At 42.9% G+C, this 25,314-nt stretch overlaps 12 protein-coding genes across 12 annotated transcripts; 8 read left to right on the top strand and 4 right to left on the bottom strand.

Moving 5' to 3' along the window:
- The first annotated feature begins 125 nt into the window (after positions 1–125).
- FA14DRAFT_78197 (uncharacterized protein) lies at positions 126–1,736 on the top strand. Its single transcript, XM_025502872.1, has one exon. The coding sequence runs from the start codon at positions 171–173 to the stop codon at positions 1,686–1,688; it is 1,518 nt and encodes a 505-aa protein (XP_025353110.1). The 5' UTR covers positions 126–170; the 3' UTR covers positions 1,689–1,736.
- Positions 1,737–1,785: 49 nt separating this feature from the next.
- On the bottom strand, positions 1,786–3,438 carry FA14DRAFT_165556 (nucleotide-binding domain-containing protein; the record flags this gene model as incomplete). The annotated part of the gene is made up of 1 exon (XM_025499965.1): positions 1,786–3,438. The coding sequence occupies one exon, from the start codon at positions 3,436–3,438 to the stop codon at positions 1,786–1,788; it is 1,653 nt and encodes a 550-aa protein (XP_025353109.1).
- Positions 3,439–3,990: 552 nt separating this feature from the next.
- Positions 3,991–5,631, top strand: FA14DRAFT_174483 (uncharacterized protein). The gene has a single exon (XM_025500541.1). The coding sequence runs from the start codon at positions 4,041–4,043 to the stop codon at positions 5,433–5,435; it is 1,395 nt and encodes a 464-aa protein (XP_025353108.1). The 5' UTR covers positions 3,991–4,040; the 3' UTR covers positions 5,436–5,631.
- A 528-nt stretch (positions 5,632–6,159) lies between these two features.
- FA14DRAFT_191875 (uncharacterized protein) lies at positions 6,160–7,374 on the top strand (the record flags this gene model as incomplete). Its single annotated transcript, XM_025501898.1, has 1 exon — positions 6,160–7,374. One exon carries the CDS (start codon positions 6,160–6,162, stop codon positions 7,372–7,374), a length of 1,215 nt encoding a protein of 404 aa, XP_025353107.1.
- Positions 7,375–7,620: 246 nt separating this feature from the next.
- Positions 7,621–8,339, top strand: FA14DRAFT_185705 (uncharacterized protein; the record flags this gene model as incomplete). Its single annotated transcript, XM_025501474.1, has 1 exon — positions 7,621–8,339. The coding sequence occupies one exon, from the start codon at positions 7,621–7,623 to the stop codon at positions 8,161–8,163; it is 543 nt and encodes a 180-aa protein (XP_025353106.1). The 3' UTR covers positions 8,164–8,339.
- A 154-nt stretch (positions 8,340–8,493) lies between these two features.
- Positions 8,494–10,269, bottom strand: FA14DRAFT_168797 (catalase). The gene is made up of 2 exons (XM_025500165.1): positions 8,980–10,269; positions 8,494–8,902 (listed from the first exon to the last, which is right to left on the bottom strand). The coding sequence occupies exons 1-2, from the start codon at positions 10,114–10,116 to the stop codon at positions 8,546–8,548; spliced, it is 1,494 nt and encodes a 497-aa protein (XP_025353105.1). The 5' UTR covers positions 10,117–10,269; the 3' UTR covers positions 8,494–8,545.
- Positions 10,270–12,959: 2,690 nt separating this feature from the next.
- Positions 12,960–14,681, top strand: FA14DRAFT_113275 (SKN1-domain-containing protein; the record flags this gene model as incomplete). Its single annotated transcript, XM_025496005.1, has 1 exon — positions 12,960–14,681. A coding segment is annotated over one exon (1,722 nt), but the record flags the coding sequence as incomplete, so codon positions are not given.
- Positions 14,682–14,940: 259 nt separating this feature from the next.
- On the top strand, positions 14,941–15,926 carry FA14DRAFT_78100 (uncharacterized protein). The gene is made up of 3 exons (XM_025502871.1): positions 14,941–15,068; positions 15,132–15,351; positions 15,431–15,926. Exons 1-3 carry the CDS (start codon positions 15,064–15,066, stop codon positions 15,809–15,811), a joined length of 606 nt encoding a protein of 201 aa, XP_025353103.1. The 5' UTR covers positions 14,941–15,063; the 3' UTR covers positions 15,812–15,926.
- Positions 15,927–16,283: 357 nt separating this feature from the next.
- Positions 16,284–17,270, bottom strand: FA14DRAFT_104190 (putative CMK1-Ca2+/calmodulin-dependent ser/thr protein kinase type I; the record flags this gene model as incomplete). The annotated part of the gene is made up of 1 exon (XM_025495704.1): positions 16,284–17,270. A coding segment is annotated over one exon (987 nt), but the record flags the coding sequence as incomplete, so codon positions are not given.
- Positions 17,271–20,671: 3,401 nt separating this feature from the next.
- On the top strand, positions 20,672–23,126 carry FA14DRAFT_181477 (uncharacterized protein; the record flags this gene model as incomplete). Its single annotated transcript, XM_025501102.1, has 2 exons — positions 20,672–21,088; positions 21,147–23,126. The coding sequence occupies 2 exons, from the start codon at positions 20,672–20,674 to the stop codon at positions 23,124–23,126; spliced, it is 2,397 nt and encodes a 798-aa protein (XP_025353101.1).
- A 35-nt stretch (positions 23,127–23,161) lies between these two features.
- Positions 23,162–23,990, bottom strand: FA14DRAFT_78077 (putative peptidyl-prolyl cis-trans isomerase). Its single transcript, XM_025502870.1, has 2 exons — positions 23,434–23,990; positions 23,162–23,367 (listed from the first exon to the last, which is right to left on the bottom strand). The coding sequence occupies exons 1-2, from the start codon at positions 23,981–23,983 to the stop codon at positions 23,351–23,353; spliced, it is 567 nt and encodes a 188-aa protein (XP_025353100.1). The 5' UTR covers positions 23,984–23,990; the 3' UTR covers positions 23,162–23,350.
- Positions 23,991–24,124: 134 nt separating this feature from the next.
- On the top strand, positions 24,125–25,274 carry FA14DRAFT_149492 (RraA-like protein). The gene is made up of 4 exons (XM_025497399.1): positions 24,125–24,224; positions 24,299–24,412; positions 24,481–24,583; positions 24,654–25,274. The coding sequence occupies exons 1-4, from the start codon at positions 24,162–24,164 to the stop codon at positions 25,067–25,069; spliced, it is 696 nt and encodes a 231-aa protein (XP_025353099.1). The 5' UTR covers positions 24,125–24,161; the 3' UTR covers positions 25,070–25,274.
- The last annotated feature ends 40 nt before the right edge of the window (positions 25,275–25,314 follow it).

Here is a 25,314-nt window from a genome sequence, read left to right as displayed (position 1 = left end):
TTGTAGTTGGAAAAGAAAGAGTGTCAACAACTTATTGGCTTGTATGCAGTGCACTCCAAATGTTAAGTCCAAGCGCGCGTTGGATAGGCGGCGTTATTAATGCCTGTAAATTAGACTTCTTTTCATCCATCTCTTCTTCCCAAGCCATCACAAAGTGTTAATGATCGATCATGTCTTCCAATGAGGCTGGTCCCTCATCCGCTGGAGGAATGGCCACGCTATCAACAGAGCCTATTTCGATAGCGGAGAAGGAGGTCATTCGACCAATATCGTATCACTTTGATGAAAAGGCCAGTAGGATATCAGAGGAAGATGTAAATGAATTGATGAAAGGAGTGATTGCTTCTATCATCAAAAAGAAAGGATATGATGGCATAGAAGCAAGCGCAATGGATTACATCATGCATAATGTCGAACATGTCATGTCGGGCTTATTGGACCACACAGCAGAATTAGCAATGGTTGCAAGGAGAAGGAAACCCTCTGCTAGAGATGCATACATCGCTATTCGAAATGCAGGTCCACGACTACAGCCAGATGCATTGGAAGATTACGCAAAAGGGAGAGACATCAACCAATCTCCAGCATGGAGGGTAGAATGGGACAGAAAGCGAACAGATGTATCTGAATGGAAAGCACCAGAGGAAAAATGGTTGCCAAGCGATGAAGAGGTTGAAGAAGAGCCTGATTCATCCACTTCAAGATCTCAGAATCCAGTCAAGAAGAGGCGGCGAAAGCACTTCAAACCAAAAATGGATGAAGTCCCGGCTCACTTGCCACCTCTTCCTCCAAAACATACATGGTTATCAACCCCATCCTTCCCTATACGTTCGGAAGACACGATTGAGCCTCTTGCTCTTATTGATATCAAAGTTTCCTCAACAAGACTCACAGAAGCTTCTTTGCGTGGCTTGATCAGTGCAACGGATAATGCTGCAGCTTCTAGTCGTGAGCAGCAAAAGGCAAGAGATGGAATGAAGAACGATTCTGGCGTGCAACCTTCATTCAAGACAGACTTATTTGGAACAGCATCCAAGAGGGTCACCAGTCCACAGGCACAAGTTCAGCCACCCGTCACAACACCAGGTTCTGTCGACGAAGAAAATCGTAAAAGTCGCAGTCTCAAAGGCAGAACACTATCGTTGCGTTTGCGAACGAATACGGCGCCTCAGCAAACTGCTGAGCCGAATACATCCGTTGCAGATTCACCACCAGTAGAAAGGAACGAAATCAGCACTGCAGGCCCTGTCAGTACGCCGTCAAGATCTGTCTCATTCAAAAGACCCTCAACTTCTCATAGAGCTTCACTTTCTCTATCTATCGCTGGATCACGATCTGCAACACCGTTGGCATCACCTGCTCTTTCACGTCGCGGCATGGTTGCACCACCAGGCAGTGGGTCATGGACAGTTGCGCCGACACAGTCATACTTCACATGGGGTCCGCCTACGCCCGGTATTGGAAGTCCGGCAGATCTACCTCTTGCAACACCCCTTACGCCAGGAGCAGGTTTTGTTTACCCTCCAACGCCATCTGATCTTTATGCAAAGAATGACTTTGGTGCCAATCATGAGAGTGCAGGCCAGAATGCAGAGGATATAACACTCCCAGGTGTTGTGAATTATAAACGATCGTGGTATCGTAGAGGCAATGCGGTCAGAAAAGAGGCTGTCGATGACGATGGATAAGATTTCAAACTCATTGTATTATAAGACATTGCAATCCATATTGTGTAATTAAGGGTATCTGATACATGTTCGTGTATGGCAAATCAAGAGAACAAAACTATGAGAAGAAGCCTTTGCGATCCTCTGATCTCATTCTAGACATATATCCAAGCAATAGGTAAAGTCGGAAGAGTTGTGCACAATCGTCATTGTCCTTGAAAGGGTATTTAGCTCCTAGGTTGTATGCTGCAGAGAAACCTGAGACCATACCCACTTCGTGCATATTGACCAAACTCCAAGCACCTGCATAGCTTGTATGATTTTGACCGTTGATAGTCCACATCCAAGGTACCGTACCGCCATAATGTTGCCATCTATGACTTTGTTGTTTCCACCATTTTTCCAAAATGATCTTATCTTTTGCAACCTCTTCTTTTGTCCAACGTTGTCTTTGTTCGTAATCGAGGTAGATTGTTTGATAAACGTGATTCTCTTTGGGTGGTGATTGCTTGTTCTCATCAGCAATTGCACTGTCAGGTTGATCCATCACTTTTGGATCTTCATCTTTGGCTAATTTTTTTCCTTCTTCTCCAGTTTGACGTTGGATTGGAGGAGCATCTTTGAGAGTGATATCTGCATCTTTACCTACGGCAGGCATACCTTCAAATTGACCTTGATAATGTGTTAGATCGAAACTCATTTCGATCTGCGATGGATCTTCTTCGTACATCTTGATCAAGTACAACGGCTTCCAATTCTCTTCTGCGAATTTGAAAGCCTTTTTGCTTTCTTCGTCATCGCGCTTTGCGTTCAAGTCACTATTATAATTCATCTCGTAATGCTTCTTCATGTAATCGTAATCGTGATGGGTAACGGTGATATCCCATTTGTACAACACGTTACCCAGAATCTTGCGTTCTTTCCATGAAGGACCTGATCCATTGTTCAAGATTTTGAGGGCACTGTCTGCATCACATGCAAAGATGACATCATCAAACACTTCTGGGCCTTCGGACTCGTGGCCTTCATACGTTGCCAAGATGTTACCGCCCAATTGCTTTGCCTTCTTTGTTCCTCTTTCCAAACTTGCAACTCCGCAAGATAATGCGAATCGAACGTTACCTGCAGCTTCTAATCTTGTTCTCCATAATCCATACACACGGCCCAATTCTGGGAATGCTTTCATGTGTGGAACACTGGCCAAGAGAGATTCCTCGCTGAACTCAAACAAGCGCATATTTGGGTCCAAGAAAAGACGCTCAATGATTGCACTTGAGACATGCTTGGTTTGATTACCCGTTCCCATGAACAAAGCCACCAAAGGGAACACCATTCGTTCACCGAATGAGGGAGAGAAACGGAACATCTTTAACATTCTGTCAACTGGAATGAGTGCAAAGAATGGTTCAAACGTCTTGATAGTTGGGAGTACCTTACCAAACTTTTTAATATCATCTTTGAATTCATCCACCAATTGACTTGGGAATACGTTTGACCAAAAAGTTTCTTGACCTTTACCAAAACTGATTTGCATTCCCACATCACTTGCTCTGAACCCCAAGACTTTTTCAAACATAGTTAGTGTATTATGGAAAACCGGACTTGCACCTTGAACACCATCGTTGATATATTCAGCACCGAAATCCGGATGACCGTTTTGATTGTTTGGTAATTGATAAGAAGTTGCACTTCCACCTACATTTTGCGCTTTATCAACAATCTTTACGTCAAACTTTTCGGGGGATAGGGAGAACGCATAACCTGCTGCCATTCCTGAACATCCTGCTCCGATGATCAAAACTCGTTTCTTCTTTGTGGATGATGATGATGATGAAGCAGCAGCTGGCTTGGATGTGGAGGCGGGAAAAGTGGAATCATTCACTACGCCATAACTATTTTGTGCTAATGTTGGGCCTGTTTGATCTGATTTGACTGAGCCAGCCATTTCTACGATTTCTTTGTGAGGATGGTGTTGTGGGAAAAGGATAGAAGTGTCACCTTTGACCTACCACAATATATGTCAACCTCCATTTTTGAACATCTTAGCAAATCAATTCCCCAAATCGTATGCAGGTCATTGTCAGCAAAGAAAGTTGTTCACTTGAGCAGTGTGACAGTATTAACCAGGTTACGTGAAGGATTCTTTTGGTAATTGTACGCTAAATGCGTGTTCATGCCTTGATTCATGCTCCAGGGCGTGGGTGCGTGTGTGTGTGTGTACCTGATTGAACGCGTCTTTGTTCAAGCGTGTAGAGTATGCATGCTGAGAGGTGTTGTTCTTTCATGCATGCTTGATTAGAAGAAATGAAGTGTTGACCATCACCTCTCTTGTCAGCCTAGTCACATCCTATGCAAGCAACTCTGTAAGACAAAATGGCAAGGCCTGCCAGAAAAGGTGGAGAGGCAGGAAGAGACGGTCGTATGGCTCAACAGGATGCACCGCCGGAAAAGATCAGTCGATATGCAAGAGTAACAAGACTTGCAACTGATCAATCGGTCGATCAAGAAGCAACAAATAGCAAGTTAGAACAAGTCGATTCAGGTTTACTGGAACGTATTCGAAAGATGCTCAAATTGGCTCAACATCCAAACACGACTGAAGCAGAAGCTAAACAAGCTCTTCGTGCTAGTGCAAGGATGTTGTCTGCTGCCAATTTGACAGAGGCAGAAGTGATGTCGAAAGAAACTGCAGAAGAACAAGCACAAAGGGCGGGTCATAGCATCGTTACAATTCGACATAGGGATGGCAAACATGTATCATTGGAACAATGGTCAATCACCCTGGGACATACGATTAATAAGGCGTTCAATGTGAAATACTTCCATACCACTTGGAGTTCACACGATCGAATCGAGTTCACCTTCTATGGGCTGCGTCATAATACAGTCGCCGCTGTCATTTCATTCGAAGCAGTATTCAATCTTGCTCTTACTTGGGCTGCAGATCGAACAGATGTCAAAGGAAGGACAGGAAAGAATAGCTACTTGCTCGGACTCAGCTCCTCCCTATATCAAATGGCCAAAAAGGAGAAGAAAGCCGAGGAAGAACAGGCAGTAGAGGCTGAGAAGCACTCTTTGCTGAAAAGCGAGATTGAAGCCGTCAAGCTGGAAGAAAGGCAACAGTCACGTTTAGATGGAAATGTCACAAAGTCGGGCACGGTCGCTGATGAAGACGATGAGGACGATATCGTCTTTGTAAGTATCAAGCATGGACCAAAACGAGAATATGATGAAATCAAGGTGAAGAATGAAGGGAGCAGCTCAGAGAATGATCTTGGTGACATTGCCCCTGGAGCAATCACGGATGGAGATGAATCCGATGATGAATTTGTAGACGCAAGAGCGGACGACGATGAGGAAGGCGAAGAAGAGCTTGGCGATATCAAGGCTGAACAAGAACGATTTGATGCAGCATTTGACAGACGGGCAGAACCTTCAAACAACGGTACAGCTGTCAAGCAAGAAGATATTGTGAAGTCCGAGCCCCATGATGGAGTTCCGCCTGCAGTAAAAGAGGAAACAGAAGGTGTCAAAGTCAAATTCGAAGACGAAGCCGCAGTTCCCGCTTGGCAAAGTCATGCTCAATTGACCATCTTCAAAGAAACGGCTGCACGAATTGCGGATGATTATCTCAAAGAGATGAATACCAAAATTCGAAATCGAAAAGCGAAAAGAAACACAGCAATGCACGATTCTTCAGCATACAAGAAAGGACAGGAGGATGCTCGTAAAGTGGACCTCAAACGTCGCAGACTGGAAGCTGATTGATGGGATGCCGATGCGCATACATTCACGCGCGAATCTCTCATAGTGAACTTTCCTTGTACAATTATACCCCCCCATAATCAAGAATGATAAACGCATCCTGTACATTAATAGGCACCAACTCATGGCCACCAACTTACAGAACGTCGGCGATAATGTATGCCTAAGAATTTCTTCCATACTTTGCGTTTGTCTGAACAACCGCACGATAAAGTCTCGATGATCGTATAGGGTTCCACTTTCACCCCAATTTGTATATCATTATCTTTATGAATACCATAAATCGGTGATAAGCTTTCTCTTCCACTTTACAATCATCACTTAACGTCAATACGCTGAAAGCGGAATACAGTCATTCATACAAAACGGCCTTCGGACTACAAAATGTGCTCGCTTAGTTACCATTGCGTGGCCTTTTTCGATACACTTTCCTCATCGACTACAATCAAAAGCTGATGCACGGACTCTATTCTTGTTCTCTCTGTAGAGCATTGTCAAGTCTGTGCTTCGCTTTTCCCCTTCAGCTGAGTTTCTCTTCTGTGTACCTTCTCTTACTTGACTTGCGCGCGCGCATACATTCAACTCTTCCTCCAAGAACACAATCATCCTCTTTCTCTCCATCATCATCTGACTCTTTCTCATTCATACTGAAGTATAGTGCATACTACGCTATTACATCACATAGAATCTTCTCTGTTTGTGATCAAAAAGCATACTTCTAGTCATCATGCCACCTCGCCGTGGCAAACTCAAAAAGAAGGAAAGTAAGCGTGGCAAAGTTAAGACAGAGGCAAGAGAAGCCAATATCCAAGATACTGACAGTACGTTGGTCTTGCGTGCAAAAGTGACGAGACTTGCAACGGATCCTTCAGACAGCGATGACGCATCGCACAATTTACCACAAGGAGTCGATGTTGATTTGATTAAGCGCCTATCAAAGATTCTTGATATAGCTAAACAGCCAGACACAAGCGAAGATGAAGTAAAGCAAGCTCTCCAATTCATAGGAAAAATGTTGTCTTGCGCTCATTCTAGAGATAATGAAGCTATGTCGCTTGAATCTGCTGAATGTCAACTTCAAAAGGCAGGTCATAGTGAGGTGGCGATTCATTATAAAGATTCTTACGGCGGCCTCATAGATCAATGGGTCAACGAAATGGCATGGGCAAATATGATTGCATTCAATGTGAAGGCTTATCATAATAAGTGTCAGAAGAATACGGAGCACGTATTCTACGGATTGCGAGCTAATGCGGCTGCCGCTGCTCTATCGTTCGAAGCTATCATCAACCTTGCGCTCACATGGGCGACGAGTCATACGAAGCAGAACTGCTATTTGCTTGGATTAAGCTCATCCATACTTGAGATGGCTACAGAAGGCGAAAAGCTAGAGGAAGCCCAGACTCTTGAGGCTGAGAAGAGTCTCATTGAAAGAACGCACAGTAAAAACATAAAGGCGAAGAAAGAGCAAAATCGAAACCTGGAACCAGGTAGAAAACATACAAAGTCTGGCATTATTACAGATGAAGAGGAAGATGATGTCACCTTTGTGAGTATCAAGCAAATTTCTAAACAGTCTGGAGAGCATAAAAAGGTAAAAGGAGAAATGAAAACGGAATATGCTGATGAAGGATTTGGTGTCATCAAGCAAGAACAGGAAGACGATGAGAATAGTGTAGTCAGTGAAAGGCAAATTAAATTTCAACGGAAGCTTGAGGAAGAAGCTGAGACCTCCGGATGGCAAAATCATGCCAAATTAATGTCTTACAGACGGATGGCTGAACGCATAGCAGAAGAATACTGTGTAAAAGAATTGAAGATTACGAAGTGGACCGACCACTCATCCTATCGAGGAAAAGTTCGTGACTTCTCAGCTTACAAGAAAGGACAAGAGGATGCTCATAAGATGGACCTCAAACGTCGTAGACTCGGAGCAGATTGATGGGATGGCGATGCGCATACATTCACGCGCGAATCTTTCATGGTGAATCTTCCTTGTCCAATTATACCCCGAGAACCAAGACTGACAAACACATCATGTATATTACTAGACATTCTCCAATAATTTTCAACTCATAGAACGTCGGCGATAATGTATACCTTGTAATTTCTTCCATATCCTGTTTTTGCCTGAACAACCGCAAAATAAGATATCGATGATCATATCTGATTCCACTTCTATATCAATATGAAGGCTAAGCACCTATTAAAAGCCATTACTCAGCTTAGAACTCTTTGTCTCATACTCGATACAATCATCAATGGAGATCACTACAGTGAAAGTGGAAAACAGTCGCTCATACAATATAACCTTCGGACTACAATATGTGGTCGCCTAAGAAACAATAACAAGGTAACAATCGTGAAACATGAAAATGACGACGGCGAGTTTATAACATGTATAGGCATAAAACGTGCAACATCATCGTCTTCACATGAAAAGGTGAAAGGAAAAGTGAAATACGAACAAAAGGAAGAACCTTCTATCAATAGAAAACATTCTCGTCATGAAGAAGTAGAAGTGATCGGATGGCAAAGTCATGCACAATTGATACAATTCAGACGAATGACTGAACGTATAGCCGATGATTACCTCAGAGAACTAGGTCGTACACTCGTACCCGGGGTTACAGGAGAAAGAGCAACTGTCCACGATCACTCAATGCATAAAATTGGACAAAAAGAAGCACGCAATGTCGACCTCGAGCGTCGTAGATTGGAAGCTGCATAGAGCCTCGAATTCGTCTTTCCATTTTCACTTTCGCCTCCTCAATAACAAACCTTTGTATAAACGAATCTTTTCGTTTCATCTCTGTGTCTGCTTTAAGGACACACAAAGGGATCCTACTCTTCCATACCCATATCACCGGTCTACTGCCTACATGATTCTCAAGCAGTATCATACCCATAAAACAGTCCTGTGTCCGTCCACGTTCATGTATCTCTCTCTTTTTCTCTCTCTTTCCACCAAAATTCACACAAAATGTACACGGTAGTCATCAATTGATTGATATTTTCTTAAATACAGAAAGGGGAATATAACCTTGAATCGAGAATGGAGCCCAGAACATTAAAATAATTTGATGGTTTTTCTTTTATTTCGTATCAACAATTTAGACGGTCACACCAATCTTCTCACCAATGCGAGAAGCGATGTCAGGGTGAACACGTTGGAAGACCTTCAATTGACGTTGTTGGATTTCCTTGGACTTGCATCCACCCAAGTGACCGGAAATGTTGTTGATGAAGCGAGATTTGGCGCTGTCATCGAATACCTTCTCCCACAATGCACGTGGTTGCTCAAAGTCCTTGTCGTCAACTTGAGACAAGAAGTTGTTGATTTGAGCAGCAGCCAATTGCTCGTGTGTTGCGGAAACAGTGTTGCGCTTGGAGTATTGCAATGGCTTGATCAAACTTTGGTAGTTTGGTCGGTTGCCTTGGTTACCGTTAACAGTCATGAAGCCGTCGCGCTGATAGGAAAGTAAGTGATAGGTTTGGGGTGTTAGTATAAGAAATCATCATAACATGTGGTGAGTAAGGGACTTACTTGGAAGTTAGCAACTGGAACGAGTGGTGCGTTGACTGGAATTTGTTGGTAGTTGACACCCAAACGGTGACGGTGTGTATCAGGGTATGAGAACAAACGACTTTGCAAGACTGGGTCTGCAGAGGGTTCGATACCTGGAACCAAGTGGCTTGGTGAGAAAGCAACTTGTTCAATCTCAGCAAAGTAGTTTTCAGGGTTCTTGTTCAAAGTGATCTTTCCGACTGGGCGCAATGGGTATTCAGCGTGAGGCCAAACCTTGGTCAAGTCAAAGACTGAATGACGGAATTGCTCAGCTTGTTGTTGTGTCATGGTTTGAACGCTGACGGTCCAAGATGGGAACTTGCCTTGTTCGATTTGCTCGAACAATTCGGCGTTGTGGATATCAGGGTTTTCACCTGCCAACTTGACACCATCTTCTTGGGTGTAGAAGTCAACACCTTGGTCAGAGCGAACGTGGATTTGGACGTATTGCCACTCTCCCTTGTCGTTAACAAACTTGAAAGTGTGTCCTGAGTATCCATGTTGGAATGCATGTCCCTTTGGAATACCACGGTCACCCATCAAGATCATAACTTGATGGACAGATTCTGGGTTTTGGGACAAGTAGTCCCAGAACATGTCGTTGTCCTTCAAGTGAGTTTGAGGATCACGCTTTTGAGTATGAATGAAATGAGGGAACTTTGCTGGATCACGCAAGAAGAAGATTGGAGTGTTGTTGAAAACCCAGTCCAAGTTTCCTTCTTCAGTTCTCATCTTGATGGCAAAACCTCTTGGGTCGCGAGCGGTATCGGCAGAACCACTTTCACCACCAACGGTTGAGAATCGCAATGTCAAAGGAGTCTTTTTGCCAACTTCGAAAAGCTTGGCGCAACTCAAATCAGAGATATCATGAGTGGCCTCAAAGACACCATGGGCACCTCCACCCTTGGCGTGAACGACACGTTCAGGAATACGTTCCCGGTCAAAGTGTGCCAAAAGATCGATATGATGGAAATCTTGCAAGAGCAAAGCACTTCCGATTTGCTTGTTACCAACGTGAACTCGTTGAGCTTCGTATGGCTCAGGGTATGGAGCACCGTTTGATGTTGTGTAAACAACGGACTCAGGTCCAGAGTTGAAGACGTGAGCAGATGGCATTGTTGTACGAGTGTGTGTTTGTGTGGTGTGTATGTGATGAGTAGGTTGTGGTTAGCGAGGAAGAAGCAGCCACACAAGATTCTAGTTTATATACCAACCCCCTTGTATGAGCTTAATAGAGTTTATTCCAATGAGCAAAAGGCTCAATCGCCGATATGAATTGACTGTAAAGGTGCACAGAAGAAAGTAAATTGAGGCACATTGCCAGTCATCTTTTGACGGTGAATGACTTTTGTGTCCTTGGAATCATAGCGAATGTTTAAACTTACACTCTTCTATTGCCTCCACCGGCCTTTCGTCGGCCAATCACAATCAGGGCCGTGCACGCGGGGAAAGAGTTAATTTGTCATAAGCACATTGACAGTCTAAATTGCGACAAATACGATTGCGTTCATTGGTTGAAAACAAAGGCTGGCAAGATGCCCCTGCGCATATATGAATTACAGCGAGCGGCCTTCCAAACAAGGCGGAAGGCCGCCCGAAGGACCGTAAATTGAGTGTGACAAAATACAGCAGTAACGCGTTATTAAGTAAGCGGTCCGTGGCGCTTGTCGAATGTGCAAGAAACTAAGGTCATGTGACTGGGAGTGCTGCAAGTTTAAGCTATTCATATTTCTAAATTATGTAATCATATGTCTGAGATTTCAGTAATTTTGAAGTTCAGTTTGTCAGTTCATCCGCCGATGTGAAATAAGGCTTTGATAGGCAAGAAAGTTGAATTTGGCTAATAATCTCCTTCAGAAGAGACTGTAAACGAAGAACGCACGTTTCATGCTTCTATAATCACGTTAGTCACGTTTCTTCAAGTTGAGGAATGGCTAATTATGTGACCGGCATGTCAGACTAAGTGAATATGGAAAGGCTTGTCATTTCATACCTGACGCTAATGCTGATAGACCGGCGGCACATAGCGCGCTACTGTCACAAGAACGAATAAGCGTAACGCCTGTTGGTTTGGTTAATATCCCCCTATCCTCTTCACGCCCTCGGCAAAAGAAGCGCGCGGTAATTAATTTCGAAACGATAATTCAGCCAACTTATCGAAGGGTCAAGTATGAATACGCTACCTGCATCAACGGTGTTCAAAGTCATTCTTATTGGAATGAAGATATGTCATGTATTGAATAGGATTGATTGCAATGTATGTAATCATGCAATTCTACGCCACGACAGGGTCAGTTCGAAGGAAAGGCTTGATGTTTCCTTTGCAGAGGGGTCGATCAATTGCATTTTAACCATAAAAGTAGGGCCCCATTGATCGTTCTTTTAATTTGGTAATTGTTCCATTGAATAAATGCTTGTTTATGCATTGCGTACAGCCAGCCATCCTTTGAGCATGCTCGCCTATTGATGTCGCATAAAAGAGGCTCGCGCATGAAATAAATATAGAAAAATGATGCAAGGTTTGCATGTGTGATGCGCTATACATACAAGCCGGCTCCAGCCAAGAGACGGAAGCACATGGATTAAGGCATGTGCTCCGCCTACGTACGTATGTATGTTGTTGTCGGTGTTTGCGCCACTGGAAAAAAAAACTGTAAATTTTGCACTAATTTGTCCCTTTATTTCATCTGTCAACAACCCCAGGTGAATTCGGTCAAATTCTCCGTATAGAAGAGAGAATGTCAAAAGATCAATTTTGTATAAACGCTGAAGCCCTTCAATTGAGATCTTCCGAAAATGACAGGAAAAGAAAAAGAGGTTTGTTACTCGATTAGTGTGAAATTGAAATTAAAGAAGAGAAGCAGAGACCTCTTTGCGCCGCCGCTATTCATGCATTTAGCTCCCCTGTCAGCTAGAACAACACTCACTACACATCCGAGAGGAAGGGTACTCGTGTACCTCAAATCGGACAATTGATACCTTTTTTGATGCGCATGTATATTGTAACCACCTTTTCATCCTTTTAACCACCATCAGCATCATCTTGTAGGACGTCCATCATCCCATCAAAGTGGGATTCTAGAAGCACAAAGTACGTGCTGGACACGGTCAATTACGAGAACATCTCTTCATCACGCCGCCGCTCATTCCAATCACAGTCCTTACAATTTTCATAAAGCAACCTAGCCGAAACGGTACCGCGCCGCTGTTCTTTTCTTTAAACTGCCTCCGATCGAATATTCAATTTCCTCTTGATCGACGGCTCCTTTCTTGGATTATCGCTCAAGCTTTACTAATCGCAGAAGATTGATACGATCTTACAATACACATTCAACAAGATAGAGTTTTACCTCACTTTCATATCTATCCGAACAAAACATTCCAAAGTGAAGAATTGGAAGATTACACATTTACACTTCTTTTTGTGAAAATATAAGAAGCCCGGCATGGACGGATACGTTGATCTATCAGGCCATTCTGGTCAAGATCCAGTTCAAACACCAGGACAAACGCCAGATCGAAGAGCGCCATCATCTTACAACGTTTCATCATCGAATAATCCATATATGAACACATATAGCCCTATGAACTCAACACACCGCTTTGAAAGTCCAAATGGCTCCCTTTATCGTGAAGACGCGAGCGAATTCTCAACTCCCATTCCCGACGCTATGGACGATCCGCATGCACGTCTGGTGCGTTCTTCTTCTGGCTCAGGTAGCGATGGCAGCAGCTCGGGAAATGGTGGATACTACAGCAATCCTCAAAACCCCGGATTTGGAATGGCAAGAGCGATAAGCAATCGTCCACCTCCGCCAAATTGGCATGCAGGTTCACCAACAATCTTAAGCGATGAAGTGAATCCACGCAGCTTGGGCTCGGCTGAAACATTGGTTCAAAGTGGATTTAGGCACAGGAACAATGCCTCAAAAGATCTTTCCAAACCTTTCATTGTTGACACAAATCCTCTCGGTTGGGATACGATTGACAACGGAAGAGCCGAACCTGACGATTATCTACACGACCCCAAAAAGGAGGAACCTGTCCAAGATAATGGTTGGTCACCATCTCGTGGGATACTCAATTTGGGAACTATGATCATTTTGGCGGCAGGTATATTGACTCTTTTTGCCGGATATCCAATTATCTCATATTTCGATACTCGACGAGCTACCACAAAAGGAGCTTTTGGACTTGGAGGTACAAATGCTACCGGTCAAGTCGCCATGATGCCTAGCACTATGAGAGGTGATTTGATCGATGCAGATACACCGGAAGATGCAAAAACACGAATTGGAACTGACGGTACAACGAAATACAATCTAGTATTTTCTGACGAATTCAACGTTGACGGTAGAAGTTTTTATCCTGGTGATGATCCGTTTTGGGAAGCAGTGGATTTGCATTATTGGGGAACGAACAACTTTGAATGGTACGATCCTGCAGGTGTGACCACGAGCGATGGTGCATTGCACATCACTCTCAGTCAGACACCCGAACACAATCTCAACTTCCGCGGTGGTATGGTATCGACATGGAACAAGTTCTGTTTCACGGGAGGATACATTGAAGTATCTGTTCGTTTGCCAGGTAAGCACAATGTTCCAGGTTTGTGGCCAGCTGCATGGACGATGGGTAACTTGGGTAGAGCTGGATACGGTGCCTCTTTGGAAGGTACATGGCCATACTCTTACGAACAATGCGACGTTGGTACATTGCAAAACCAAACTGACGTTAATGGAAATCCTCAAGCATCGCAAACTGGAGGTGATGTGATGTTCAACAGAAAGCACCATACCAAAGCACTTTCCTTCATGTCCGGTCAACGTCTTTCTGCTTGCACATGCCCAGAAGATTATCCTCAATTGCATCCGGGCCCAGTAATGCCCGATGGAACTTTAAAGGGTAGAGCAGCACCTGAAATTGATATTTTTGAAGCACAAGTGACAAACGGTAAGAAATTGAGTGTTTCTCAATCATGTCAATTTGCGCCATTCAACTACAAGTATGAAGCAGCAAATACGACCGGACCAGCGTGGACGTTGTTTCAAGAAAGTAGTCAGCACAATACGTATACCGGTGAAATCACACAACAAAGTGCAAGTACTGTTACGGATGCCAGTCAAGTTGCTGTGCAATATGGTGGTGATGATAGTTTTGCAGCGTATGGATTCGAATATGAGCCAGGAGCGAATGGATATATTGAATGGGTTTCAGACGGAAAGCCTTCGTGGAAAATGAATCCCGCTTTCATGGAACCCGATCCGATTGCGCAAATCGGTGCTCGAGTTGTACCTCCAGAGCCGATGTATGTGATTATGAATTTGGGTATTTCGGAGAATTTCGCAACGCCCAATTGGGATCAATTGGCTGACCTTTGGCCGTTCATCATGAGTGTGGATTACGTTCGTGTTTATCAACCCGAGAATGCAATTAATGTTGGATGTGATCCACCGGATTTCCCAACTTTTGATTTCATCAATCGTCATATGGATGCTTATACCAATGCAAATTTGACCATTTGGGGTGGTACGGAAGCGCAAGGTGGATATCAAGAGAATTGGCCACGTAATAAATTGAATCCTAATGGATGCAGTGCACAATTGTACAATTATCCTGGATCGCCAACATCACCCAAACCACATGCACCAGCTTTCGCCGAAAGCCAGATTGGTAATGGCAACTGATAGGTGGCTTATTCGTTTATTTTTTGTTTATAGATAGATTTTCGTTTCTTCTTCATTTTTGACTTCGAATTTCTCCCCATTGTCTCATTTAATACCTTTTGAAGTTTTGTCTTCATCTTCATTATAACATTTGTATACTTTTTTCATTTTCAAATTCTCACCTCATGTTTATCTAGAAGAAGGAGGTGTGGTTTAAGTAGTGATTCTTTAAGCGGGAGGCGAGATCTATTAGCCCTTCATAACAATAGCACGCGTTCATTTAAGCTGCTTTCTCTGTGTTGCTCTGTTTCATGCACGCTAACGTTCTTCTCGAAGAAGTTTAAAGTACTTTCATTCTCAACTTCATCATCACATCAAGTAAGAGATATCCAGCATAATGTGGTAAGTAAGACAACAAGGTACGAATTGAACGTCTACTAACGGCATTCAATCTTAATCATCCAGCAAACATATCTTGAACGCACAAGTAAGCGTTCGAGCACCATGTTGTCGAAGATTTTTTGATTGTCCATTATGTCATTCAGAACAAACGGGTGACGAACATAAATTACGCAAAACGATTGAAATGCAATTCATTTGTAAAAAATGCAAACGTGCGTTTCGTAAAGACCTTACAAGGTTCGAAGAAGAAGATGAATATTGTCCACATTGCGATAATCATTTTGTACGTGTTGCCCATAGATGCACAAGACAGACAGATAGACAGATCGAGCTAACCTCTTCTTCTTCCCCCTTCTTCCCAGGTCATCGAGGCACAAACGCCCGGAATGCAGGACACGGCGGGACCATCGACTTCCCGAGGAGGAGAGAATGGAGAAGAAGACGATGAAAATGGGACCGCAGAACCACTACGACCCGATTTAGAACATAGCGCACGTATCCTTTTGGACGATCGAATGCGATACGATCCAAGACGTGATTGGGTTGCAACAGATTTAACAGCGGGCGAAAAAGGTGAACGTATTGATGAAGGTGGATTGATTGGTGTTTTTCAACAAAAAGAAGATTCTGAAAGACAGGCTTTACAGGCTACAAGGGATTACAAGAATATGATGAACGCAGTAGGAGCGGGAAACAATGGTGCACAGCACGCAATTAAAGATGACGATCTAGATTGGAGCTAAACAGACTTGCTCGGATACTAAAGGCTTTGTATTATATCAAGAATTATATTTCTGTTGCATCAGAGATATCATGTCCGATCAGACTCTAAAGTAGCGAAAGGTATAATGTACAAAAATGAAGACGAATGATCAACGAGTCAGAGCTTATTGTTCTGGCGATCCAACAAGTCGGGAAAAAGACAGAAGCAGTGCAGGGTGAAGGGGGTATAGTAGAACGCAGTCATGAAGACTAGGAAGACGAAACTTTGACATCGTGCAGCTTGTTAGAAATTCCATCAATTATACTTCTGGTTTTGGATGTCTCTTCTTTTGGTTCCTCTTTTGCCGGCTTTTCATCTTTGGAATCATCTTCTCCCGTCGCATAACCACTTGCAGCACTAGCATTACTGCTCCCACTTTCGTCACTGTATAGCTCTGGATGTTTTGACTTTTGCTTATCAGTTTGATCAGTCTTTTCCTGTTCACCATTCGCGGCCTTATTATCAGCTGCCAAAGCAGCAAATGTTCTGAATTTTGTCGAAGCACGAACGGCATTGATTGCCGTCTTCCAACGTTGTCTGTAATTCTCACGTAATCCAATAGAGATATCGTGAGAAACTTCCGTTTCTCCTTTCTTTTCGGCCAACCATGGATGTCTCATTGCATCATCAGCTGTGATCCGTTTGCTAGGGTCAACCATTAAGCATTGCTTGACGAAATCCTTTGCTTCTGCTGAAACATTCTTCCAATAACGATCATGGAATTCAATCTTGCCCCGCTGCGTTTCTGCTGCCAGAACATCTGGATCGTCTGACCGGAAGGGAGTATAACCACAAAGCATTGTGTATGTGATCACTCCCAAACTCCAAAGGTCTACTGCTTTTCCATGTCCCTTCTTGGACAAGATTTCGGGAGCACAGTATCCGAAAGATCCGCAAACGTTTGTCAACACTTCGTCATCGTTCGACAGATGTCTAGCGATACCAAAGTCGACCAAAACAACGTTTGCATCTTCTTCCTTCGTTCGGTATAGGATATTTTCTGGCTTCACGTCTCTGTGTACGATATGATGATGATGCAAATACTGAATTGCGCTCAAGACTGCTCTGATGGTATTGCATGCATCTGCTTCTGTGAATCTGCCGCGACTGATGATTCGGTCGAACAACTCTCCTCCCGTTGCCTCTTCGAAAACCAAATAAAATTTATCCTTTGATTCGAACCAATCCAAGAATTTGACGACATGTGGTTGATCAAGACCTTTCAAGACATCCATCTCACCTTGAACGATTTCATGATGTCCTTTCAAGCTCTTTTTGGCGATCACTTTTACTGCCACATTGATTGGTGGATCTGCTGCATTCCAAGTAGCTGCCCTAACGATACCGAAAGTACCTTCACCCAAAGTTTTTTTGAACGTGTATTCTTTCTTCTTTACGTATGAAGGCGGCTGTCTTGCCAACGGGTTATGCAATCCCATTTTATTGTAATGCGGTTCAAGCTTGGCAAGGATGTCGGCTTATTTGGATCGGCAAATGCGGAGTTGAAAGTATGGCTATACTTTGTTGTTTCGAGTAAGGTTCAAGAAGGGTATGGCGTTTGTTTGTAGTAGTGGGCGTTGAATGTTCAAGGTCTGCCGATGAGAAAGGGTTTATGACTGAAGCCCAATTTGCGGAAAGTAAGGGGTTAGGGGCAAATCAAACAAATAAAGCTCATCCAAAAATCTCTTCTCCGAGATGTGATGGATGTGTTAAAGGATAACTTGATAAAATTCCGAAAATTGGTTAAATTGATGCTGCCTCCATCATGCAAAAAGAGTATATCATATTAAAATGACGCTTGCTTAATCCCGTGCGTGCTTTCGTGCGTGCAAAAAGCTTATTCATGCAGATTGACAGTCTATTTTTTTGGCAGTGCTGTGCACTTCTGGTTGCATGCGGCCTCGGCAAGGATGCAGCATCGCACTGCTTAAAGCCAAATTTAAAAATAAAAAAGTATAGTACGCGATTACCCTCCCCGCTCGCTGCCTTTCAAACCTTTTACCAGCAACCCCCACTTGCAATGACAGCAAACCTATAGTACGGCGAATTCTTCTTCTATCCTATTCCTATGAACCCCATAAGTGATTGATATTATGACCATCAAGAGTTTCATAATACACCTTCCTTTCAGTTCATATGGGAATGATATGTTCACTTTAACCATTGGCAATTTATAACTTCTCTTGCGGACTTGTTGCTGCCTTTTAAAGTTACCCCGCTTTTTTTTCGTTTAATTCTTATATCCGAGTGAGCTTATTTTGAACGCCTTTATATGCATTACAAGCCCAGCGCCATCATCCTCAGTTGTGTAAAACGTATTATATAAAAACGGAAAAGAAGGATGAACTTTGTTGAATAGCCACGGATCATGTAAGCCTCTCAATACTTTCTTCCGCTATATTTATCTGAGATGAATCACATTACGTAATTGAGTTCACGCCCTTTAAGATTAATTACCGCATAACTACTCCTTTTTCTATTCTCCGTAGTTCCATTTAAAATAGGCATGGGAAAATTATTTGTTTGATGTTCTCCTAAGATTAATGTCTCATTTGGAATATAATACAACGTTTCCCTAAAGATCGCGATCTTGGTTGTCATTGCAATCAAAGTCAATTCATAATCCAATCATCATATCATAACCAAACGCAAACGCCCAACAAGAAAAGATCGGAGAAAACGCCTTGAGACATATATGATCTTGTCATTTGACTGTGATTTGATCGGGGAAGGTAGGGTTGAGATTGAAATGACGTATACATACGTACGTATATTTTCATAAAAAAACTCCGACTTTGTACGTCATCAAAATTCAATTACCGCTCGAACCCATCATCTTGTGCTTCTTTTTTGCAGCGTGGAAAAGTTCTAGTCTGCGAACAATTATTAAATTAGCCTTACTTTCTTTTTTTTCGATCTCAATCGTATTCTTTGATCTCAAATGTACATTTATAGGATCTTACACAGACTCAAAAGATCTACAGTGGATCTTCAATGCATAAATGACAAGATCTGATCAAAATGATCATTTGTGTTATGGCCCGTTTATTAAAATTGAGAGTAATGAAAAGAAAGTTCTTCTTTGTTGGTCTGTGCTGATTTCAAATTTCAATAAGCTTTACTGACCACGACGTCAATGGCGGCGGTGGCGGCGAACCTGTCACATTTGCCACGGATTTAGTATCCGCATTTTATGCAATTAATTGTGATGGCGTATAAAAACAAATTCAAACTGCGAAATATACATACAACAGCCAAGATTAGATTCATTGTGGCGTATTAAAGCGTGGCATCGGAGTTGAGACAACAACATCACAGAAATGTGTAAGCTGAATTGTTATGGTAAACTTGTCAGTGTAATTGACTAATTCTATCAAGCAAGAACATGATAATTTCTATTGAGCATAGATCGAATCAGCATTGATCTTTTTGAGAAAATTCTCCGATCTTGACAGCTCTATTCATTAGTGGCACAGACACTTTTGAAGTTCACACAAAGGAGAACACCTATCAAAATATGCGCGGTCAGACCGCAATGAAGAGAAAAGACGAAATTATTCTTATTTTACTCCAACGGTTTCTGTTTAAGCACTTTAGCCGCTGCTGTTCTTTTATTACCTTTCCGATATACATTACGTATTCTTCTCCGCAAACTTACGCAACAACAATTTCAATAAAGGAGGGAGGGGATACTTTTCCGGACCCTTAGTGAATGTATGTGGTAATAGCGCTCTTACTCCCTCTTTTCCTTCCTTTTCCTATTTCATTCACGGAGGTCAAAATTACGCCTTATCTTGTTTGTTGCAAGCGTCTGTTTTGCAAATGTACGAATGCTTTATCTTCATTTCCGGAACCGTTGTAGGGTTCACTCGCCTATAGTAGCGGCCAACCTGCAGTTGAACACAGTACTAATCTTGAAAAGCGCCTCGGTATGTAAGAAGAAGAAAAAGAGGAGATTCAATTGTGCATACACTCACACATACAACATTTATTCTCGGACAAACCTCTTACCCGTTCATTTCATATTCACACAGATGATCTTTACCCATTTCCACTTCCTAAAGAATACCCGCGGCCAAAATAAACGGAGCCTGGTGTGTTTGTGATTCATTACACCTTTATTTTATTTTTTCTGACGTTAATCATTGTTGCATAACTGTTATCGGCTGCTGTGCCCCTTTGCATTGAAAGGAATGATGATTGACAATGCTGTTCTTGTGCCCCTTTGAACCTTTTTTTTCTTCTGCCTCCTATCCGACGTTACTTTGATCCCCGGTATTTATTCCAATCTCACTTGACTAATAAAAACCTTCCCTTCACCCCTATCTCACCTTCCTTCATCTCATCAATCTTCCCTTTATTTTTCTCAAGGTATAGATATAAAGCACAAAACGTAATACAAAAAGGGTACTCCTAATCAAACGATAAATTTCGACGACAGGGATAAATCCTTTTTTTGATTGATTCCCATCATCCTTTTTTTGGAATCATCTCCTGGTCATTTGGAACAAGAGCAAAAACGATTCTTCAAAACCCCTTACTAGCAAAAAAGGAGTGAGAAGGTATTTTACTTCGGCATCTTGTTCTCCAAAAAAAATCATCCAATTTAGCAATTTTACCTGCAAAACAAAACACTTTTCATCCCTTCCAACTTTAAACGATTGCCCCCCTATCGGCATTCGTATAAAGTGAAGGCATCTTTATCAAATTGAATCACCCAAATTCTTTCTTTTCAAAACGTTTGCTTGCCTGAAGAATCGTCAACAGAGGCGACATTCATTCAACAGGTCCATTCATTCCACCAGAGAACCTATTCGTTCGAAAAAAGAGAACGGAAAAGATGCAAGTTCAACAACGGGAAAGGGATCACAATCCACAAGAGGTTCAAAAGGTGGCGGCGATCGTTGGTGCAAAAGAAGAACATAGAGAAGTTGATGAAATGCAAGGCGTTTCAATGGACGAAGCCAGTAGTCCGATCGAAGATAGAGATTGTGGATCATCAATCTCAACTGCTTCTTTATCCGAGCCAATGCCACACACATTGAATCATTCCTATTCATCCTCTCACATGTCACAGTACTCCCCAACATACAAACATCTTCATCCTGTCAACAATTTGGCTTATACCCATGATGAAGAAGGTATGCAATACGCTTCTCTCGAAGACCGCTTTCCATTCTTGAAGGATGATCGTAAACGAACGAGAAAGTTACTCTCTCCTGAACAAACGCGGATTTTGGAAGCAATTCTTGAAAGGGTGAGTTGATTCATTTGCAGTGTTGATAAATGTGACATGCTGACCTTCCTGTTTTCAGACCATATATCCTTCCACTCCTTTGCGTGAGGCAGTTGCACGTACTTTGGGTATCCCACCAAGAAAAGTGCAAATCTGGTTTCAGAACAAACGTCAAGGCAGACGCCGTATTCCCGGACAAAGTGAAGGAGAAGAAGAAACGGAAATGTCACGCACGAGTAGCGGAAACGAAACAAGGATGGCAAATGAAGAAAGTGAAGAAGTTGACGATAAACGTCAAATAACCAATACCGGAAATGCTCCTGCACCTCAAGCTCGTGAAAGATGCATGGAAGTTCAATCAGCCGCTGATGATATGCGTTTAGCAAGATTGAGGGATGAATTCGGACGTCAATTTGCCGAATTGAAAATTGCACCTGCTTATTGTGATGGTGATATGTATCCTGCTCCTCATTTGGGTCAATTTGAACGTTATGGCGGTGCTCAATCACAAAGTGGTGACAGTTATGAGCAAAGACACTTGAATTCCGCTTTGCCTTCTCCTGCAAGTGCACCACCTCACAGTGGAAACTATTCAGAGGATGACTATGCATCACAACGTAGACATACGATTCCAATGCAACACCATCATCAACATCAACAACAGGCAGCATACCCTCATCGAACGGAAGCAGAAATGCAACATCGTTCATGGCAAATGGGTCATGGATCGGGTAATTGGTATGGAAGTCATATGAGCAGATCACCTCTTTGGGATCGAGGAACGGATCATAGACAAAACCATGAAGGATTTCCGTTTGAAATGCGTCATCCATCGAATGATCCAAGAGATGCCCCTGTTCCACGCCATGAGCATGTTCAAATGGTTGGTGACCGTCATATTGCACAACACCACATGCACATGCAAAGAACTCCTTCTCATGGACCCCATCCAGGACAAGTACGCATTGCTGCTGCTGCTGCTTATCATCATAGATATGCAAACAGTCATGCTGATATGATGGCCTATCGATCGGAACACGATATGGCATACGAGGCTAGACGAAGAGGTTTAAGTACTGCTCCCCATTCAGCACCTTATCCTCTTCTTCGATCGTATAGCCACAATAATCCCTATGACCGTTCGCATGCCATCACTGCATCCGAGTCGATGCATCGATCATTCACTTCACTCCCGCAAGGCCTCTATCCTCCTCATGCAACATGGAATGCAACAAGAACAAATAGCTTTGGAAGTCATGGAATTCGTTATCAGATGCCACCACCCCTTTCTCCAGCAGAAAGACCGCATACCCCTGGTTCATCACGTAGCCTACGTTCTTTCTTCCCTGATAATGCAGGCAATCATCGTGATCATCCAAGCACTTCGCCACATAGACTACAATCGAAAGATCGATTTGGCAGTGGTGGTAGCATCCATCAAATCAGTCCAACGAAGGATAAACGTGCATCTTTGAACGAACAAAAAGTTGAAGCAAAGATTAACGAAGAAGCAAAGGAAGACGATGGACGTATCAATGATGCATATGAAAAAGCAAAAAAGATTGATTCGATGCCACCTGCTGAACAAGTAAGAAAGACGGACGTACCTGAAAGTACATGCAGGATTGCATCTTTGGCTGATGTTGCTCTACGTCATAAGTCTCGTTTGCCACCTTTGCGTATTCCTTCTTCGATGAACAACTTCAAAGATTCGATGAACGAAAAGAGCGATGGCAGCAGCGGTAGCAAGGATGACGAAAAGATGAGCATTGCCAAAGAAGATCGTCCAAGCCTTCGTCAACTTCCAAGAAGTCTATCGAGCGATGATATTCGTCCGGCAAAAATGGAAAAATCTTCACCGATGGCATTGGATCCAACACCATCTTCACCACAAAGTGCACGTGAAATGCGAATGGCTTCTCCTTCCAATTCTCATTCTCCCGTTACGCCAACCAATCGTCAAGCGGAAATCAATCCATTTGCAAAATCAACAAACGTTCTCGGAGGAAATGATCGTCAAGAAGTCTTGCCGAGTATTACCGAATTGATGCATTCATGATCCGCGTTTTTATCTCTTTCAAGTTTTATTTAGGGCCATTCTGTCATTTTTTAATTCCTTTCTCTTCTTTTTCCTTTTCTCATCCCTTTCCGTTTCTGGCAATCGACGGTAAATGTACTCGCACCCTTGTGAAATGCTGTTGTACCATACGATACTTTACGCCTGTTTTTAATCGAATGAATTTTTGACATTTTTACAGATACAGTCCGAGTCGTGTCCTATTGCTACATCTCTCCACATTCTGAGCAAGTAAAGAAAGGAAGTTGATCAGTAAAAATGACTCATCGTTCATTCGCATCATACTCACCTGTTATCCGCACTGTCATCTTTGGCCTATTATTCTGTCCAGTCGGTACGTTTTCGATCTTTCGAACGGTCAACATTCCATCAACGACTTTTCCAAAGACTACATGCTTATCATCCAAGAAGTCACACTTTTGCAACGTGATGAAGAATTGACAACCATTCGTATCTTTTCCCGAATTGGCCATGCTCAAAAGTCCTGCCGAGTCATGTTTGACTGTGAAGTTTTCATCTTCAAATGATTTGCCATAAATTGATTGTGATCCCGTTCCGTCTGCATTGATGAAATCACCACCTTGGATCATAAAATCCTTTATGACTCTATGAAAGATTGCATTTTTGTAACCTGTCGGTTGCAGGTTAATACGTTGTTCTCCTGTACAGTATTGTCGAAAGTTTTCTGTGGTCTTAGGAACGATGTCGGAAAACAGTTCAATCTTTATCCGACCGGCCGATTGATCTCCTATACTTATATCGAAGAACACAATCGGTCTTCCTTTCGTTCCTGCTCCTGGTATAGATGTACCCAATTGCTTTTGAGCAGCAGATGTCATGTTTGATTGTGGTCAAGAAGAAGAAGAGTGAGAAGGTGTTGTTCTCTTCTTCACGCGTTAACCTTCAGGCGCACGAGCCACGTGAGCTTAAATTCCCGGCTTTCAACCATCAGATTGTGATAGATGCTGCTTCTCCACACATATATCCTCACCCTTCTACTCCATCTCTGGGCTGAACATGACAACAAGCGAAGAAATGGCATCATTGATCAAGCAAATTCGTGCATTCGGAACATGCGAGGTGAGTATACATAAGCAAAAAATAGCGCTGATTTCCACTCGATGACACTGATAGAAATCCTCTCTACCCCACAGATTGCAGATGCACTCATCAAGCTAAAAGTATCATCAGGAGGGTATTTGGCGGGCATCGAGAGCCATTCACCAAAGAGTCCGGTAGATATATGCGGTCCTGCGTTCACAGTAGAGGTGAGTAAGAAAGAGAGAATTCTGCCAGCCATGCTGCTTACCACCTCTTACTCTTCCCTCTAATTCAGATGGTATCGCAGCAAGACACATCAGCACCTAAACCTGAAAAGCATTTCGTCGATGCAACCGAAGGTCATTCTGGCAGTATAATGGTCATCTCTGCTCCTCATGGTAAGTGATTGAAAGAGTGTGGTATGGTACGCATTCGACCTCACACAATCCTCCTCCCCTCTTCACACAGATTCCCGATCAGCTGTTTGGGGAGGATTGATGACTAATCGAGCACAATTTAATGGAATACAAGGAGCAATCATCAGCGGTCGTTGTCGTGATTTACAAGAACAATGGGATGCAGGATTTGCGATTTATTCAAGAGGTCATTCGATCTTAGGACAATCTCCTTTTACCAGACCGTCTAGGCTGCAAGTACCTCTAGAGATTAATGACCCGACTTCATCCACATTTCCATCCACAAAAGTATCACCGGGAGATATCGTTCGAGCAGATGTAGACGGGGTGGTCGTTTGTCCTGCGGGTTTAGCGGAGAAGGTGATCGAGCTTGCTACGAAAGGAAGGGAAGTGGATGAAAATTGCAAGCAAGATTTACTCAAAGGACATGCCGTCAAAGAAACATTTGCTAAATGGCGAGGAAAGTAGATGATGATGATATAAGCATTTGCAATGAAATCACACTTGATCATCAACAATGTTTGTTGTGACTGTCTTGATACACGCGCTTTCATGTCGTGTCGCGTCACGTCAATTAACGCGAACTTAATGGGAGACGCGTCTTATATTTTTTCTACCGTGTAAAGTGCTTGTGACACGATGGGTTGCATTGTTGCAGCCTTTAATAGGCGAGAGTATGCATGTTTTTGTTAAAGTCACGCAGCAGCAGCATC

This window comes from Meira miltonrushii (assembly GCF_003144205.1).
Source record: "Meira miltonrushii strain MCA 3882 unplaced genomic scaffold FA14scaffold_4, whole genome shotgun sequence".
Taxonomy (NCBI): domain Eukaryota; kingdom Fungi; phylum Basidiomycota; class Exobasidiomycetes; order Exobasidiales; family Brachybasidiaceae; genus Meira; species Meira miltonrushii.
Note: the sequence above shows the minus strand (reverse complement) of the source record. Positions and strands in the feature narration are given on the sequence as shown.

What these genes read in the sequence shown, in the direction of transcription:
- FA14DRAFT_78197 (XM_025502872.1), top strand. Translation starts at nt 171, where the DNA reads ATGTCTTCCAATGAGGCTGGTCCCTCATCCGCTGGAGGAATGGCCACG.
- FA14DRAFT_168797 (XM_025500165.1), bottom strand. Translation starts at nt 10,116, where the DNA reads ATGCCATCTGCTCACGTCTTCAACTCTGGACCTGAGTCCGTTGTTTAC. An exon ending in TTCCAGTTGCTAACTTCCAA is followed by an intron (nt 8,903 to 8,979) that starts GTAAGTCCCTTA and finishes CTTTCCTATCAG; the next exon opens with CGCGACGGCTTCATGACTGT.
- FA14DRAFT_149492 (XM_025497399.1), top strand. Translation starts at nt 24,162, where the DNA reads ATGACAACAAGCGAAGAAATGGCATCATTGATCAAGCAAATTCGTGCA. An exon ending in GTGCATTCGGAACATGCGAG is followed by an intron (nt 24,225 to 24,298) that starts GTGAGTATACAT and finishes TCTACCCCACAG; the next exon opens with ATTGCAGATGCACTCATCAA. An exon ending in GGTCATCTCTGCTCCTCATG is followed by an intron (nt 24,584 to 24,653) that starts GTAAGTGATTGA and finishes CTCTTCACACAG; the next exon opens with ATTCCCGATCAGCTGTTTGG.
- FA14DRAFT_78077 (XM_025502870.1), bottom strand. Translation starts at nt 23,983, where the DNA reads ATGACATCTGCTGCTCAAAAGCAATTGGGTACATCTATACCAGGAGCA.
- FA14DRAFT_174483 (XM_025500541.1), top strand. Translation starts at nt 4,041, where the DNA reads ATGGCAAGGCCTGCCAGAAAAGGTGGAGAGGCAGGAAGAGACGGTCGT.
- FA14DRAFT_78100 (XM_025502871.1), top strand. An exon ending in CACATTGCGATAATCATTTT is followed by an intron (nt 15,352 to 15,430) that starts GTACGTGTTGCC and finishes CCTTCTTCCCAG; the next exon opens with GTCATCGAGGCACAAACGCC.